Source organism: Culex pipiens, chromosome 1 (assembly GCF_016801865.2).
Source record: "Culex pipiens pallens isolate TS chromosome 1, TS_CPP_V2, whole genome shotgun sequence".
Taxonomy (NCBI): domain Eukaryota; kingdom Metazoa; phylum Arthropoda; class Insecta; order Diptera; family Culicidae; genus Culex; species Culex pipiens.
Genome location: NC_068937.1, coordinates 98,678,454 through 98,696,062, shown reverse-complemented (window position 1 = coordinate 98,696,062; position 17,609 = coordinate 98,678,454). Strand labels below are relative to the sequence as shown.

The 17,609-nt window shown below is 37.1% G+C and overlaps 1 protein-coding gene across 1 annotated transcript in view; it reads left to right on the top strand.

The window, feature by feature from the left end:
• Positions 1-4,367: 4,367 nt before the first annotated feature.
• Positions 4,368-17,609, top strand: part of LOC120425564 (coiled-coil domain-containing protein lobo) — a 127,390-nt gene continuing 114,148 nt past the window's right edge. Inside the window, exon 1 of the mRNA XM_039590129.2 lies at positions 4,368-4,976. Within this exon, the coding sequence (XP_039446063.1) occupies positions 4,446-4,976 (531 nt within the window). The 5' untranslated portion in view covers positions 4,368-4,445. The remainder of the gene's footprint in view (positions 4,977-17,609) is intronic.

Below are 17,609 nucleotides of genomic sequence, written 5' to 3'. Positions count from 1 at the left end.
AATTGTCGCACTTACATAAATTTTCAGGGAGTGACAAGATAGCACGACGAGATTGAAACTTCTTTCATATGTGAAGTGACAAAAATGCACTGAGTTTTTTCGGTTTTTATTGAATAGCTCAAGATTGAAATCGAATTTTGGGGATCTGTGAAGGTCAAAAGGTGAGGTAATGTTAGCTGCACAAAATGGCGTTCTTAACTCAATTTGGCCCAAAATCGACATACGACAAGTTAGCACAAGAGTGACAAAGTGTTATCTATTGTGCAGTTTTTATGACGAGTATTATAAAAATAAAATATGATATTGCTTATTGCGAGATAAAATCACGATTCTCCTTCGCATCGACTGACAGGAGGCTGTCAACTTGGTATGTTTTACAAGTTGTTTTCAATATTTTCCAAAAAGTCAGCTGAAAACTCAAGGCAACCTTTGACAACATCCGAAAATTTGTACTGCGGCTGTCATGCGGCCATTCTTCTGCGGTCATATCAGCGCGCGTGAACTCTAATTATGGACGCCTGCGATAATATAATTTCAGAAAGAACAGTAATTTTAACTAAATTTCATTCAAAAACTGTTTTCTTTTTCCTATAATATTATTGTATTATTTCTAATTCATAAAACAAATGAAGTTTTTTCAGTTGAGTTCTTGAAAAAGGTAATTTATCATTTTCGAAATTATGTTATATATTTATGGGACTCAAACAGGCATATTCAGAGCCGTATTGCATGATGGTTAAAAAACTCGTTCCAGAGATATGATCTTCAGCTTATTATTTGCATAAAATTTATCAATTTTTTGTTTTTCTTAAATACTTTATTAGAGAAAGTTACCCCTGAAAAACATAATATGAGTTTTTTTTAATAGGTCCTATAAACATATGAAACAGAATAGCTTATAGGACCTTTTCAAAAAAAAACCCTAGATATTTTCAGAAAACTGAGTGTTAAGTATGCGTTTCACTCAAATGATAGTTTACATAAGGTGTGAGAGGGATACACTCTTGTTTACAAAGTTATGTGTCCTTTTAAAATGGAAGGCATGAATTAGTTCCTGAGGTACAGCCTCACATAGAATTCGAATCAATGAAAATGAGTTTTTAGATTTCACCTAAGTAGCCTGTAATTGTCAAAAAAAATGTCGAATTTCAAAATTTTGTCTAAAATATGGATTGTGAAGAAATAGATATTTGTAGACCTTTTCAAAAGTTATGCTTGATTTTAAAATTTTGAAATTATTTGAATTGAAAATATTTTAAAATTTCACAAAAGTTACTTTTGTTTTTTATTGCATTAAAAAGAGAAACAGTAATTTCCAAGATATCGTCAGTTCAAAATTACACGCTTATCAGGTGACAATTCGTCGGTAATTTGCTATCTTGTCACACGTCTGCTGTAAAAAGATAGAACGTGCCACAAGATAGCACACAAGCAACGAATTAGAAAAAAACTCATTTTCATTGATTCGAATTCTTTGCAAAGCAGTATCTCAAAAACCAAATTATCAGAAGTTTAGAGAGAAATTCAGGATATTTTAGCAGCAAAAGTCTTTGCTCAACCTTTGAGTTTAAAATGTATTAAATCTCATCTCATTCCTGCTCAAATAAAGATAACTTTAACGAAACGAGCTAAAATTTTAATTGAAAGAAAATATTATTATTAACCCATGTTTGAAAAAAGGAAAAACTTACAGAAATAATAAAAAAAACATTCACTTTGAAAAACTCAGATAGATCATCCTCTAGTAAACATCATGATCTAATAACAATAATATGGAAAAAAATAGGTTGGACAGTAAAAACGTTACTTAATCCACCGTAAGGTGTTTGATGCCTTCCTCACAATAGTATAGTTTTTTTTTTGGTAAAATAGAAAATGTCTACATACAAATGTTCTCTAAAAAAACTTCATATACTCATTACTCGATAGGGTTGTCAGATATTTAATCTTTTGGACTCGTTGAATATGTATTTAAGATTACGCATCGAACGATAGGTCGTATGATTAATCCGGACATCGTATCCATTGAAACTTCTGAGATCCAGCATCAAAAGAGTGTATAAACAACACTTAAGTGCTCGACCTGTCACATGATGGGCCTGGACATCATTTTCATCGAAATATCTGAGATCCGGCTTCAAACGAGTGAATAAATAACACTTAAGTGCTCATAACTTTTGATAGGGTTGTCAAAATCTTAATTGTTTTGGTCGCTTTGGAAAGGTCTTTTGATTATCAATCTAACTAGGGGTCACACGATAGACCCGGACAACGTTTTCATCAAAATATCTGAGATCCGGCCTCTAAAAAGTGTATAAATAACACTTAAGTGTTAATAACTTTTGATAGGGTTGTCAGATGGTAAATCTTTTGAACTCGTTGGAAAGGTCTTTTGAATACCTTTCTAAAAATTGATAACATGGTGGGTTTTCTAACAAAAACCACCCTTTTTACAATCTTCCAAACTTCTGCTAAAATCGTTTTTTTAGCATAACTTTTGAAGTACTTTTCTAAACTTCATAATATTTACTAGGGTCTTACGGGACCCCAAAACGGATCGAATGAGACCAAAACGGTCCAAATCAGTTCAGCCAGTCCGGAGATAACCGAGTGCCTTTTTTGGGTTCACGGACTCACATCCAGACACACGCACAGACATTTGTTCAGAATTTGATTCTGAGTCGATAGGTATACGTGAAGGTGGGTCTACGAGTTCGAATTCGGAAGTTCATTTTTCGAGTGACTTTATAGCCTTTCCTCAGTAAGGTTCCATTTACTTTTCCCTAAAAAAATTAAAAAAAAATCATGTTTGAATATCTCGAGCATAAAGAAAAAAAACTGAAAAGTTGTCCAGCTTTCGGAGTGGTAGAAATCCACTTCAAAATACAACCAGCTTTTCAAAACCACATACATATTGCTTATTGCGAGATAAAATCACGTTTCTCGATCGCTGTGAATGACAGGAGATTATTGCTGCCTAACTACCGCAGTGTAAAAATCAGCAAGTTGAACTGAAATTCTGCATTGATTTGGCTGTCAACTTGATTTGTTTTGAATATTTACCAAAAAGTCAGTAGAAAACTCAATGCAACCTTTGACAACAGCCAAAAATTTGTTCTGCGGTTGTCATGCGGCTGTCATGCGACCATTATCTTGCGGTAGTATCACCGCGCGTGAACTGTTATTATTAACGCCCGCAGTAATATCAATTTTGATGTGTAATTTTTCGAGTTATTTCAGTTAAACAAATTTATCTTTTCAACCTGAATTTTACTGCAACTATCGACCAACATGTTCAAATATATTTTTCAGAAGTGAAATTTTTTTTTGCATTTTAAAGCTCTTAACTGCCCCTAATCGCATAAATGTCCCATATGCATTTTCATCGATTTCGAGTTATTGATGCAGTTTGGTTCAAAATCGTGTTCTCTATCAAAAGAGCCTAAAACATCCAAAACTTTGTTCTAGAAATCAGGGGAAAATCCAGTTTTTTCGCGAAAACTTAACACGTAGCCTTATGTATGGGATAAACTTCAAATGCGTTTTTCTCAGCTTGCTGTTTTTGCATATGGGACATTTATGCGAACATGGGCAGTTTAAGCGCCTTAACATTTTCTCTAAAAACAAATCCTGAATTGCTACCTAAATAAATGGGTTTATTTCAATACCGTCTTAAAAACTATTTACTTTTCCTTTCATTCTCGAACGACAAAGCGGCATACTTTTCTCTCCAAAAAATTGCAGAATCGAAAAGTGAAACAATTCGATACAAGGGCTGAAAAGTTATATTTCTCAACATTGAAATGGGTGAGGAATGGTAGAGCTTTCAGCACTTCTATCGAAATGTTATACTTTTCAATAACTTAAAATTCCTTTCAAAGAGTGTTTCGGAATTGCAAAAAGTTGCATAACTTGCTTTTTCAGCACTTGTCGTGCTTATCTAACTCAGTGAACTTCGTTGGATTGGCAAGCTCAACAAATTTGTAGAAGTCGAAAAATAATCTCTAAAATATTCTAGAAAAGTAAGACATCCTTAACATGAACCACCCTTTTTTCAACCAAGATGCCTTTTCCCGTTTGCAACGAATCCTAAAAACACAACAACTCTAAAACTGCAAAACTTTTCGGAAAATCCATTTAATTTTGAGCTGTACAGTTTACATCTATCCCAACTAGTGAAGTGGAACACTTCCCCACGACATCAAAAAGTGTGTTTCTGTTTGCTGAACCGTGACACGCGCATGGCACTTTTGTTTATATCGTACCACGTGGTAACCCCAAGTATAAACTCATGAGTGTTGGTTTCCACGGGCAACTTGGATTGTTTATCCCTTCGCACTTTGTTTGTCACAGTTTAGTTTCGATTGTTGACAACCCGCAGTCGGTCCGGTTTATATTTTGTTCAGTTTTTGTGTGAGATTTCGGTGTTCTTAAAATCCGTAAAAATGTCCAAAAGCTCCCGCGCCTCCATCTCCGACAACGTCTCGGACATCCTCCGCCGCAAGCTAAAAAACCAACGCTCCATGACGCGTGAACTCCGCCACCCCCCTCCAACCCCATCCAAACCCCGGGAACGACCGCCCACGCCGGAAGAGTGCTCGGTTCCGATCGCGGACGGAACCGTGGCGGACGTCAAGGCCAAACTCGGCCTCATCGACATGTGCTTTCCGCACAATCCGACGCCGGCCTTCGAGCAGCGCACCGAGTTTCCCGAGTCGTACAAGCGGCTCGGGTCGAAGGAAAAGCTGGTGCTGCTGTTTGCCGAGAACTTCCGGCGGCAGTACAAGGAGCGGTTCCCCCACCGGAAGCCGCTGATCCTGGCACTGCCGAACGAGTGTGACGTGCAAAAGTTCGTCTGCACCACGTTGCGGCCGTCGGTGTTTCTGTTTCCGGATTTGATCGGGTCGTGGGAGGAGGTGGCTTCGTTTGTGGCCGATTACATCGTGTACGAGCCGCTGGTGGACCAGGTTAATATGGTGAGTACACAACTGCCCACCATTGAAAAAATGGCTAATATCCACTTTTGGCAAAAACGAGATATTAGCACCAGGTGGTAGAGGATGTTCCAACGCATCTCCTGGAACTTGAAATTCACTGAAATAGTGTTTAGACTTGGCTGCCGATGTGAAAAACCAAACGGCTAATATGCCACTCTTATGGGAAATTGCATTGACGGATATTTTGTGACAAACTCTAAAACGCGTTTTTCTCGGAATACTTGATTTGGCATAATAGCCGAATTTTAAATTATGGGCAGACAACATGCGCAAGGATTTGACCTACACGCCAGTGATGTTGAAATAACATTAAACAAAATCGTATTATCAGAAAAACTTTCGAAAGCAATAAATCTTTCACAATCACTTTTACACAACAACACACCTCCGAGCAGGTCACCAGCAATGGCTGAGACCCCTGAACTATTTCCTCCTGGCCACCCTTCAACGAACAAACAGACACTCTTAGTAAATGATTTATTTCCAATGTAATTCTGATTTATTGCCGCCTATTTATTTAACCTTTTAAAATTCATTTCCCAATCCTTTTCCTCAATGCTCAGTTCCGGATAGTGTATCCTTTTCGTCCTGCCTACTCGCGCCTTCCTTTACTTGCAAAGACGAACCCTTTCCAATGGCAGTTGAAAGAGGGACCTCTCGCGAAAAAAATAGGAGAGGTGCTGCTGCGGGATGTGAGCAAGCATAAAATGTTTGTTTAATGGTTTTACTTGCCCATATCGGGGCGGCGGGACTGCTCATTATCCTTTTTTGGGCCAGAGTAGAAGACAAGAAAAAAAAAGAGAACACCTTTGTGAACGGTGCAACGGGATTAAGGAACTCATCAAGGTGGTTGGGACTGACTGGGCTCAAGAGAGGGTCTTGTAGGGCGCGGAGAAGGAAAGAGAGCTTTTAGAAGTATTGTGATGGATTGGAATGGGATTGGGATTGGGATTGGGATTGGGATTGGGATTGGGATTGGGATTGGGATTGGGATTGGGATTGGGATTGGGATTGGGATTGGGATTGGGATTGGGATTGGGATTGGGATTGGGATTGGGATTGGGATTGGGATTGGGATTGGGATTGGGATTGGGATTGGGATTGGGATTGGGATTGGGATTGGGATTGAGATTGGGATTGGGATTGGGATTGGGATTGGGATTGGGATTGGGATTGGGATTGGGATTGGGATTGGGATTGGGATATTTACCGTTTTAAACTTGTAAACTTTTGAACCAAAAAGTTACAAAATATAGAATTAAAAAAAATGTGTTTTTCGGCTTTGCGCATTGTGTTACTATATGAAACTAGTTTCACTGTCTTCAGGACATCCCAAATCACTTTTTTTTTCCCTCTCGCGACATGTTCCTAAACTCTTCGTGACGGTTGTTTTCCAGAAAGTCAAAATATTAAAATCCTTCGTCTTAGTTCTACCCTGTTCAAAGGAGGTCCCAAAAATGGGATGCTGACAGGCATGATTCGTTCTGCCTTGCCCGAAGTCAGCGGGATTGTGATGTTTTGACAAATTTAATAAATATTTAAAGTAAGTTTTTTCCTTTCCACCCAATAATAAAACAAACACCGATCCGCGGTCGCCGCCGGAAATGAATGAATGTCGAATTAGGCGCGGAAACCGGAGCGAGGGGAGCTTATCACTGTGGCACTATTATTAATTGAAGTTACACGCACACCTCGTGTACCATTTCTCCGAAGTTGGTTACGGGGCGAAAATGCGCTAACGATTCGGGCTCGCGTGATTAATGGTCCATCGACGTTTATCGGGGGAAATTAGGGCCAAATGATGCACTGTGTTTGTAGAAGAGGAGAGAAAAAAAAAAGTTGAGCAAACTATGGAGGGATCACTTTCCACAATCATGATTCTCTGGGATGGTATCAGCAGGGGATATTATATGTGAATAAAAACGATTAACGACACGCGGGATTCTCACGCGTTTGATTTACGGCGAACTAATTGCACTCGGAAACTAATTTAGCAATATTGCATGGATAATGGCAATGGGATTACAAAACTGATGAATTGTTCTGTAATTATTGGTATAAAATAGGTAATCAAGATTCTGAAGCACACAAGTGTTATTCATGAATGAGTGCTACTAAATAAGTTCTAATTTCCCAATAGGTGATATCTTGGAACCTATTGATCAGATTTTCATTGTAAAAAATGAAAGAAAAAATAAATTTGTGCATCTTCATGTATCAAATCACGAAAGGCATTTCAAAGGAATGAACAAAATTTATATAGTTTTAATTTCTTGACATTGAAAATCGGACCAACTATTGAGCCTCTACAACCCAATTCCGCCTTTAGATGGGCTTCGATTTAAAAAATAGCCAAAACTTTTCAAATTTCAGAAAATTTTAGGGTTGAAAGTTTTACTTGTTTCATGTGACTTTGCCAAATTTCCTGTATTTGAAGTAAAAAGAAGTATGCAGTAATTTTTGTAGTGTCCCAGACTTTGCCTCTAAGCATTTTTCAATTTAAATGATATTGGTGCCATTCTATAGTAGGAAATGAGAAAAACAAGCAACACAATTGAAAAAGAGTTACGATCTCACTAGGTAGTTACGATCTCACTAGGTTTTTTTGGCCAAATTTTCCCAAGTTTTTGACTATTTGCATTTAAAGAACCTTCTGTTACCAAGCGGTAAATGAAAAAGAAATAGTTGCAAGGAACACCATATCTCTATGAGCCAGCCAATCACACAAGATGTAAAATTGTTATTTCGGTAAATAAAATGAATTGAATTGAATTGACAATTGATTCAATTCAATTCGGTTTTATTGGTGAATAATCAAGATACAATAAGTTCTTTTGAGGTTCGTTACAGAGTTTTGGAGTTCCTTTCAGCTGTGTGTTACATCATAATCCATTTTGGAACAATTATTGCTTGTAAATAAAGGTGTCACCAAGAGTAAGAAAAATGAATTGACAATTGAAAAAGTGACTGTAAAAACATGAAAAAATTAGATAAGCAAAATGTAATGAGGTGGTAGAATAGGCCAAATACTACCAAAAACAAACTTATACTTAACAAGATAAATGCAAATAAAAATGCTTAAAATATAACAAGCAAAACATAAAACAAGATAAGTAAAGTTTTTCGTAACACAAAAGTAGCTCAAAATGACCTCAACAAGGGAAAAATAAAAATTTCGGAAAAAATGGGCATTTTGGGTTAAAATCCACAGGCAAAAACTGAAAAAAAGTTTTTCTCAATGCATTTAAAAAAAATCCACTACAAATATCAAGAGCTTAATGAGAGAGAGGTTCCTGTCTTCAGAATCAGCTCAAATTTAGACTGTTGCCTTAACAGTAAAAAATTGTGTAAATTTGAAAAGTATAATTTTGGGAGGTTGAATATTGCATCTTTTTTATGTAGTTTTACCTCAATTTAGACTGAAAAAGTGACATTATACTAGAAAAGTGGTAAAATTACACATTTTCATAAGTAAAATCTATATATATAAAAATTTTCGACGGTTTTGTTTGAACGCGAATCAGTTAAATACGGAGCGTCGTATCGAGGTGCTTTTTGTTGCATTGGGTTCGTAAATGTCCAAGGAAGGTTCTTACACCAAAAAGTGACAACTTTGGCCACTCTGGAAACGATTCCGGAAAATCTGCAGATTATATGAGAAAAGCTGGGTAAAATCAAATTTTGATCAAAGGAGGCTGAATTAGCAAACAAGCAAGAAACGTCAGAAACCCAAAAAAGGGCAGGACGAAGTTTGCCGGGAAGAGCTTGTTTCACATATTTTCTGACACAGAAAGTTCCCAGATGTAATGTTACTTTTTTTTATTTTACAGTGTACAAAAAAATCAATTCTTGTAATCGTGAATTGTGTTCATGAACTCGAGAACCACGAAGGAATTTATTCATGAGTATGGTGCATTTGCACTATAAACGTAAATATATTCCTTCGTGGTTCTCAAACTCATGAACACAATTCACAGTTTCGAGAATTGACTTTTTCCGTGTAGTGATGATGCATTGCTTCTTGGGTTTAAGTAATCGATGGACACAGTTACAATCGAATGAAAAAAAATGAAATTGAGCAATTTGCAGATTTTTTAATCAACTTTTTTTTCACAAAAACTTAATTTCTCCAAATACGTATTTTTTGATTTTAGAGATTTTTTTATATGCTTCAGGGGCAGGGATGGAATAATCGCAAAAAAATCAATTTCGCTTGCGAACTTTCTTCACCCGTAAAAGAGAGAGGAGGCAAATCATGCAAAAGAAAATCACTCCCGAAATTCTCCAAGAAAATCAATCTGCTGATGATTTTTTGTGAATTTCCTTGTCAGCATCACTCAAAAATATTTATTTCAAATTGTTTACACACATTGCCCATCTACAAAAAGTGACAGGTAATTTTTCAACGTGTGACGCTACACTTGCAAGTGTAGTAGTGAAAAAGATGTTCCACCGAATAATCAAGATGATGATTTTTTTAGATTCTTTTCACCGATCTTTCGTGCGCGAGAGAGGAGAGCCATGCTCCCTTCGGATTTTTTCTCTTGATGAACGTCCAGAGATTTTCTTTTGATGATGATTATTCCATCGCTGTTTAGGGGACAAAAAACCCCCACTTTTGAGCTATAGAGAAATATGGTCAAAAAATCTGCCGCCGAGTTATGAATTTTTGAAAAAATAGTGATTTTTGGAAAAAATCGAAATTTCGTGCAAAAACAAATTTGAATTATTTTTTTAATGTTAAATTGAAATTCTTCAAATATGTTAAAATTTGTTTTACAGTGTTCTCAAATTTCAAAATGTAAAAAATTATCATTTTGAAACAATTTCTATAATGTTGAAAGACAAATTTGAATATTTAGATTGCTTTTTTTTTTCAAAGTAAAAGAAATGAAAAACGTTCCCATTTAAAAATATTTTGGAAAAAAATATTAATGCGTTTTTTTTATAAATTCAGAATCTAGCGCAATTTGCCAACTCAATTTTTGATCTATAAGCAATTCCACGACAAATCAGCAGGATCCAAATCTTAAGTGCTCCGATTTGGTTCAAATTTGAAATAAGAGTTTCTTCGCCTAAATAATTAGTCTTTTTTATGTTTTGTCGTCCTGATTGTAACAAGAAAATGGTTGTTCAGCATATCGAACCCTTCTAGTCTCGATATTATTATTTAAAACTAGTTTTATGATGCAAATAAATAAAAAAGTTTAAAAATTTCATTTAAGAGCCATGGTTTCAACATTTGAATGAAAAAAGTGTTTTAAAATGCATTCTACACCTGTCCAGTCGTATTGTAATCATTAGTTTCCAAAATATCTTAGTATTGACGAAAATTTTATTATTCACGGAAAAACAAGTTTTTGTTGTGCTGTGTATTGGAATTTCATAAAAATTCGAAACAATTTTAATCCAGCCCAAACATGGTACATATGATTATTATTGCAGAAAAATGCATTTTAGATTGTTTTCAGTTGATGTGACTTCTATTTTCATTGAAATTTTGAGGTTTTTTCAAAAATATTTGTTTTGCCCCCTGATTTTTGGCCCAATTTTGAGGGAGGGGGGGGGAGGGGGGGTTGACATAAACTTTGAAAAATATTTGCAACGGCTTAAAACAAGAATCAAAATCCTGTCAATGAATATCAAACATTTTTGGAATTGTTCCGAAAAGAATTCTGAAAAATCTTTTACATATTTTCAGGTTTCAGGTCCCGAGATCTTAAAATAACCAATTCAATATTTTTTGAGCAAGAGGTGTGGTCAGGCACATTTTTAAAATATTCCGGTATTTTTCATAACATTATTTTTTTGAAAATGTGGTTTTTGCAAAAATCGATGAAAAAAAAACATATTTTTCTACCCTATTTTGGTTAGACATGAATACGGTTCTAATTATTTTGGTCAAGAAACTCTCATGCCAAATTTGAGCAAAATCAGAACACTTTTGATCTGGATCCTGCTGGTTTGACATGCCTCTGTGCTCTCTTGTACTAAGCTTGCTAAAATGGTAAAATGTGTAATTTTACCACTGAAAATGTGTAATTTTACCACTATTCTGGTGTAATGTCGCTTTTTCAGTCTAAATTGAGGTAAAATTACATCATAAAAGAGGTAATATTCATCCTTCCAAAATTACACCTTCCAAATTTACACAATTTTTTACATTTTTGCTACGAAATTGAACAATTGTTCAATTTCGTAGGAAGGAAAGGGTGAAGGAAATCTACGAGTAGATCCATAAACAAATTTCAAGACAAAAAATTAAACAAACTGACCCTAACATCCAGAAGTTTATTGTACTCTCGCAATGAAGATTATTCCATAGATTTTCTCGCGTTAAATCATCACAGATCGTATCGAATCCTCTGCACTACATCACCCACGGCACCGTCCCAATACTTTGTCAGTAACGAGATTGTTCTCCGTCAGCGTACACACATCGCGAACTCCGCACTCCTTCCTCCCGCCAACCGACCACACTTTAATTGCCCTGTAATTGATGTCAACCCGTATACGCACCGAAACAACAACAACAACACCAAGATTTGTCTGTTTCAGTGTCTTGCGAACCTTCGTGGTCAACGGACACTAGAGCTGCGGTATTTTTTACTACCTAAGCTCAGAGTTATTTCAAACAAAATTCACAGTCTTTTTAAAGACTACCTGAGTTACTTTCCAAAATTCTAAACAGTCTTTTCAAGACTAACCCCACCTGAAATTTTGCTGTATTTTACAAACGAAGCCATCTTTTAAAGAGAACTTTGCTTGCAAAATGCGTCAAAACAAAGGTAAACGCAAATCTTCTGAAGATTTGATCGTTACGTCGGTGAAGCGTTTGAACGCTAAACCGGCTAACGGAAACAGAAAAAGAAAACAGCCTCATCCGAGGTCTGATTCTGATTCTGAAAGTGAGGTTAATCCTCCAATCCCATTGGCAAATAGTTTCGGTGTTTTATCCGAAACTGTTGACAAGAATCCTTCTCCTCGTACTGAGCCTTCTGCCGTCGAGAAACGAGTAAAGGCTCCGCCAATTGTAGTGACTTCCGTCTCCGATTTGGCCAGCTTTCGAACGCAACTGAAGAATTGCAAGGAAACTTGCAATTTGAAGGTTTCGTTCCAGCTTGGTCGAAGAGGAGAATGTCGCTTGTTGACGGAATCTTTACAAGATCACCAAACTTTTGTTGGTTATTTGAAAAACCACAAACACAATTTCTACACGTATGAGACCAAGAATGCTCGTCCATTCAAGGCGGTCCTGAAAGGTCTCTCCAACGACTTGTCGGTGGATGTGATCAAAAACGAACTTAAGGTGTTGCTTGGCTTTGCCCCATCCCAAGTAATACCAATGAAGAAAAAATCAAACGGGAATATTTCTCGCTTTGGTTTGACTTCACAATTTTATCTGATTCATTTCAACAGAAATGAAATCAACAATTTGAAACTTTTGGACAAAGTTCAGTTTTTGTTCCATGTACGGGTAAAGTGGGAGCATTTTAAGAAACATGGCGGTAATGGCCAGAATCTGACCCAGTGCCGGCGTTGCCAGGCATTCGGTCACGGTACTGATCATTGCGCCATGGTTCCAAAATGCATGGTTTGCGGGGATTCTTCTCACGACAAGGACAATTGTCCCGTGAAAGAAGTCACCCAATTTAAATGTGCAAATTGTGGTGGAAATCACAAATCAAATTTCTGGGATTGCCCCATCAGAAAAAAGGTTTTGGATTCTCGTGCTAAGCATCAGCCGAAATCCAAACCGAAATTTTCTCAAAATCAGGTTGTACCTGCATCTTTAAATCAAACGTTCGTGCTGTCTCACTCGAACAATACCCCTACCGTGGAAAAGTTAGGTAACAGCAATGGCATTTCTTATGCCAACGTCGTTTCGGGTTCGGGTTCATCCACGAATTTTAAATCCTCTACCAATTTTCAAATTGGGCAGGTACCTCAAATTTCATTTGAAAATTTTTCTGCTGGCAACGCTTTGGGATCTTCTGATCTCGGCGATGTTACGTTTGAAAAAATGACTTTTTTGCAAAACTCACTGTTTGGTTTGATTCAAACAATGAGTAATGCTACATCCATGATGGAAGCAATCCAGATTGGATTAAAATTTGCGAATGATGTTGTTCTTACCCTGAAGTTTAATCATGGATCTAAGTAATTCCATCAATATTATGAATTTTAATGCTCGCTCTTTAAAAGCGAAAGAAAATGAATTTTTCAACTTTTTACGAGTTCATAACGTGCATGTTGCCGTTATAACCGAAACATTTTTAAAAACTGGCACTTATTTGAAAAGTGATCCAGATTATAAAGTTATAACCAATAACAGAATGAATCGAAATGGCGGTGGAGTTGCAATAGTTATCCACCGTAGTATGACTTATAGTACGTTACGTGACTTTAAGTTAAAAGTTATTGAAAGTTTGGGCATTGAACTTGAAACTTCTTTTGGGAAAATTATGATTGCAGCTGCATATTTGCCTTTCCAATGCACTGGGGAAAATAAAAATTATTTCAAAGGGGATTTGAATAAACTTACTCGGCATAGATCTCGATTTTTGATCATCGGTGATTTTAATGCCAAACACCAATCTTGGAATAATTCAAAAGTAAATTCCAATGGTAAAATTCTATTCAGAGATTGCACTTCTGGTCTTTATTCGGTTTTATACCCGAATGGGCCAACTTGCTTTTCTTCTGTTAGAAATCCATCAACAATTGATTTGGTTTTGACAAATCAAAGTCAGTATTGTGGTCCTTTAGTGACTCATGCTGATTTTGATTCTGATCATCTTCCAGTAACTTTTTCACTTTCTCATGAAGCAGTTACCAGACCCAATAGTTCTGTGTTTAATTACCACAAAGCTAATTGGGACAGGTATCAGCATCATATTGAGAACAATTTAAATCATGATTTTGTTTTAGAAACCAAAGCTGATATTGATGCAGCCTTGGAATCTTTAACTAATGCAATTTTGGATGCTAGGAATATTGCTATTCCTAAAGTCCAAGTCAAATTTGATTCCCCCATTATTGATGACGATCTTCAGCTTCTGATTCGTCTGAAAAATGTTCGTCGAAGACAGTATCAACGTTCTCGTGATCCTGCACTGAAGCGAATTCAAAAAGATTTGCAAAAGGTTATTGACCACAGATTCACTCTCCTGCGAAATGAAAAGTTTGCAAGAGATGTTGAACAAATTAAACCTTATTCCAAACCTTTTTGGAAACTTTCAAAGGTTCTTAAGAAACCTCAAAAACCAATCCCTTCTTTAAAAGATGGTGATAATATTCTATTAACTAATGGGGAGAAAGCTCAAAAACTTGCTCAGCAGTTTGAGAGTGCTCATAATTTCAACTTAAATGTTTTGAGTCCTATTGAAGATCAAATTTCAATAGAGTTTCAGAATATTGTTGAACAAGAATTTTCATCAGATGAAGTTTTTAATACGGATCTGAATGAAATAAAATCTATTATCAAAAAATTTAAAAATATGAAAGCCCCTGGTGAGGATGGCATTTTTTACATTTTAATTAAAAAATTACCTGAAGCAACTTTAAGTAGCTTGGTCAAAATTTGTAACAAATGTTTTGATTTGGCATATTTTCCCAGTAGTTGGAAAAATGCCAAAGTAGTTCCGATTTTAAAACCGGATAAAAATCCTGCTGAAGCCTCAAGCTATCGGCCCATTAGTTTGCTTTCATCTATTAGTAAATTATTCGAAAGAATAATTCTTAATAGAATGATGACGCACATTAATGAAAATTCAATTTTCGCTGATGAGCAGTTTGGATTTCGCCTTGGGCATTCAACTACTCATCAGTTGTTGAGAGTTTCAAATTTGATTCGAAGCAACAAATCTGAGGGCTATTCTACTGGCGCTGCTCTTCTAGACATAGAAAAAGCATTTGACAGTGTTTGGCATAAAGGTTTGATTGCGAAATTGAAAAGGTTTAATTTTCCGATTTATATCGTGAAAATTATTCAAAATTATTTGACGGATCGTACTCTACAGGTATGTTATCAGAACAGCAAATCTGATCAACTACCTGTACGTGCCGGCGTCCCTCAAGGAAGCATTTTGGGTCCAATTTTATACAATATTTTTACTTCTGACTTGCCTGATTTGCCCCCAGGATGTCAGAAATCACTTTTTGCTGATGATACAAGCATCTCCGCTAAAGGTAGAAGCCTTCGTGTCATCACAAGAAAATTACAAAAAAGCTTGGATATTTTCAATTCTTATTTGAAAGAATGGAAAATTACTCCAAATGCTGCAAAAACTCAACTTATTATTTTCCCTCACAAACCAAGGGCTGATTTTCTTAAACCAAAAAGTCATCACATTATAAAGATGAATGAGGTAAATTTAAAGTGGGAGGATCAAGTGAAATATCTTGGACTTGCTTTTGACAAAAACCTTACTTACAAGGATCACATTGAAAGTATCCAGGTTAAATGTAACAAATATATTAAATGTTTGTATCCACTTATAAACAGGAATTCTAGACTTTGTCTCAAGAATAAACTGTTAATTTATAAACAAATTTTCAGACCTGCCATGCTTTATGCTGTGCCGATCTGGACAAGCTGTTGCTTAACCAGGAAGAAAAAACTTCAGAGGATTCAGAACAAAATTCTGAAAATGATTCTGAAACTTCCTCCCTGGTTCAGCACCAGTGAACTTCATCAATTAGCCGAAGTTGACACTTTGGATGTTATGTCCAATAAGATAATTGATGCATTTCGACAAAAATCATTGCAGTCTTCAGCTGCATTGATCCGCTCTTTATATAGTTTATAAGTTAGTTTTAAGGTATTCCTTTTCCCTTTTGTACATGTAGGACCTCCTACATTTGAAATCACTGAATAGCGAAAGCTACAATATTTCATGAATAAATGAAAGTTGTTAGTATTTAAAATTGAGGTGAAAAGTCATCGATTGTGATTGGACACTCAATAATATTTTAACTGAATGAATGTACATGGAAGAGAAAATCAAAATAAATATAAATTAAAAAAAAAAAAAAAACCAAGATTTGTCTCCCGCGAGTTGTCGCCAGTTTGGCCGGGCGTGTAATTGGGTCCCCCCGGTTCCGTAACGACACGTACGCAAGAGTACAACTCCCTCGGTGCTGTTTGTCCTCGGGAATGTTCCCGTTTCCTCCCTCGGCGGCGGTTGATAACGTTGTCGCGGACTGGAGATCTGCGCGAGGGAGGACCTGACGGCCGGAGAACAATCTGGCCGCGCTTATTTTAATTTATAATTTAAAACCACCTCGAGCCCGAATGTGTACGACAAGGTGGTGCCCTCGCTGTTGTTGAGTCATTGCCGAGTCCTTGGCCCTTTGGCACAACCCGTTTGGTGGAGAGTAGGGGGAGGTGGGCTAATGTTGGCATGTTGACATGTTTATTTGAGTAGAAGTTAGTCGCAATTGAAATTATGCCGAAAATACTTACTCCTCCCGTACTCCAGAGGAGGTGGACAAAAAAACGGGTAACCCGTGGACCGTGGACAGGCGAAAAATCCTTGAGAAATAAACATCGCGATTAGTTAGATAAATCGTGAGTTGTTATCATGTCGTCGTCGCCAAGTCGTGGATATCTGCGGCGCGAAACGACGACGACGGAGTTGACAGCGGCCAGGGCGCCGAGAGGACACGCATGTTTCGACCCGACTCCAATTCCTCCAACAGCGTGGGGACTGGGGGGGAGAGGAGTGCAAACGGCTACTATCTCGAAAGCGTCAGGATGGTTGACGCCTGGCTGCTGCTGTTGATGGTGCTAACCGAGACTTGCGATTTATCTGCCGGACCGTGTTCTTCAGCACGTTGTATTTGCGCACTTGGGAACTGACCAGCAGCGGTGCGGGGTTCTGGAGAAAAGTGCGTGATGAAGAGGACGGGTTTGGAGGAGGACACGATGGAATGCAACTACGCATTTCTATTAGACGGATTGCAAGTGGTCGTAATTGAAATGTCGTACGCGATTTTCATGGGTGTTTGTTGAAAAAAAAAAGTTCATTTTATGAACATATCACTTGATAACTAACTTGTTTGGGTTGATTTACGAATTCCTATCAGTAACCTCACAACAATCCAACCAACGGATTGTCTCTCATTTTTCTTTTGTCAAAATGCAAACTTTGTTGCAGAGTCCCCCTAACTTTAACTAAACTAGCTTCATCCATTATCTCTACCAAATAGCAAAGAAAAAAAAATTCTCAGAATAGGCCGCAGAATAATGGCAACCTCTATCGGCCGTTGGTCACCTCGGCGTAACCTCTCCGAGCGATAGAGAGTCCCAGCCGGTCAGTCATCCGTCGAAAATAATTTTAAATATCAATTAAGCTAACATTTATTAAGATTTAAGCGACAAATCCATTCTGGTTTGACCAGTCGTCGTCCCGTTGAAGAATACCAGCTCCCCCCGAGTCAAGGTGTACTTTCTATTCTTTTGTAGCAGCAAATCTCGTCAGCATTTAATACCTTGACCGTCATCAAAGGAAAGAATGGCTGAAACAATGACCATCGAAAGGCAACAGACACACAGAGGGGACATCCTTCCCTCTTTAAGAAAGGATACACAATTAGAGGCAGGAGGCG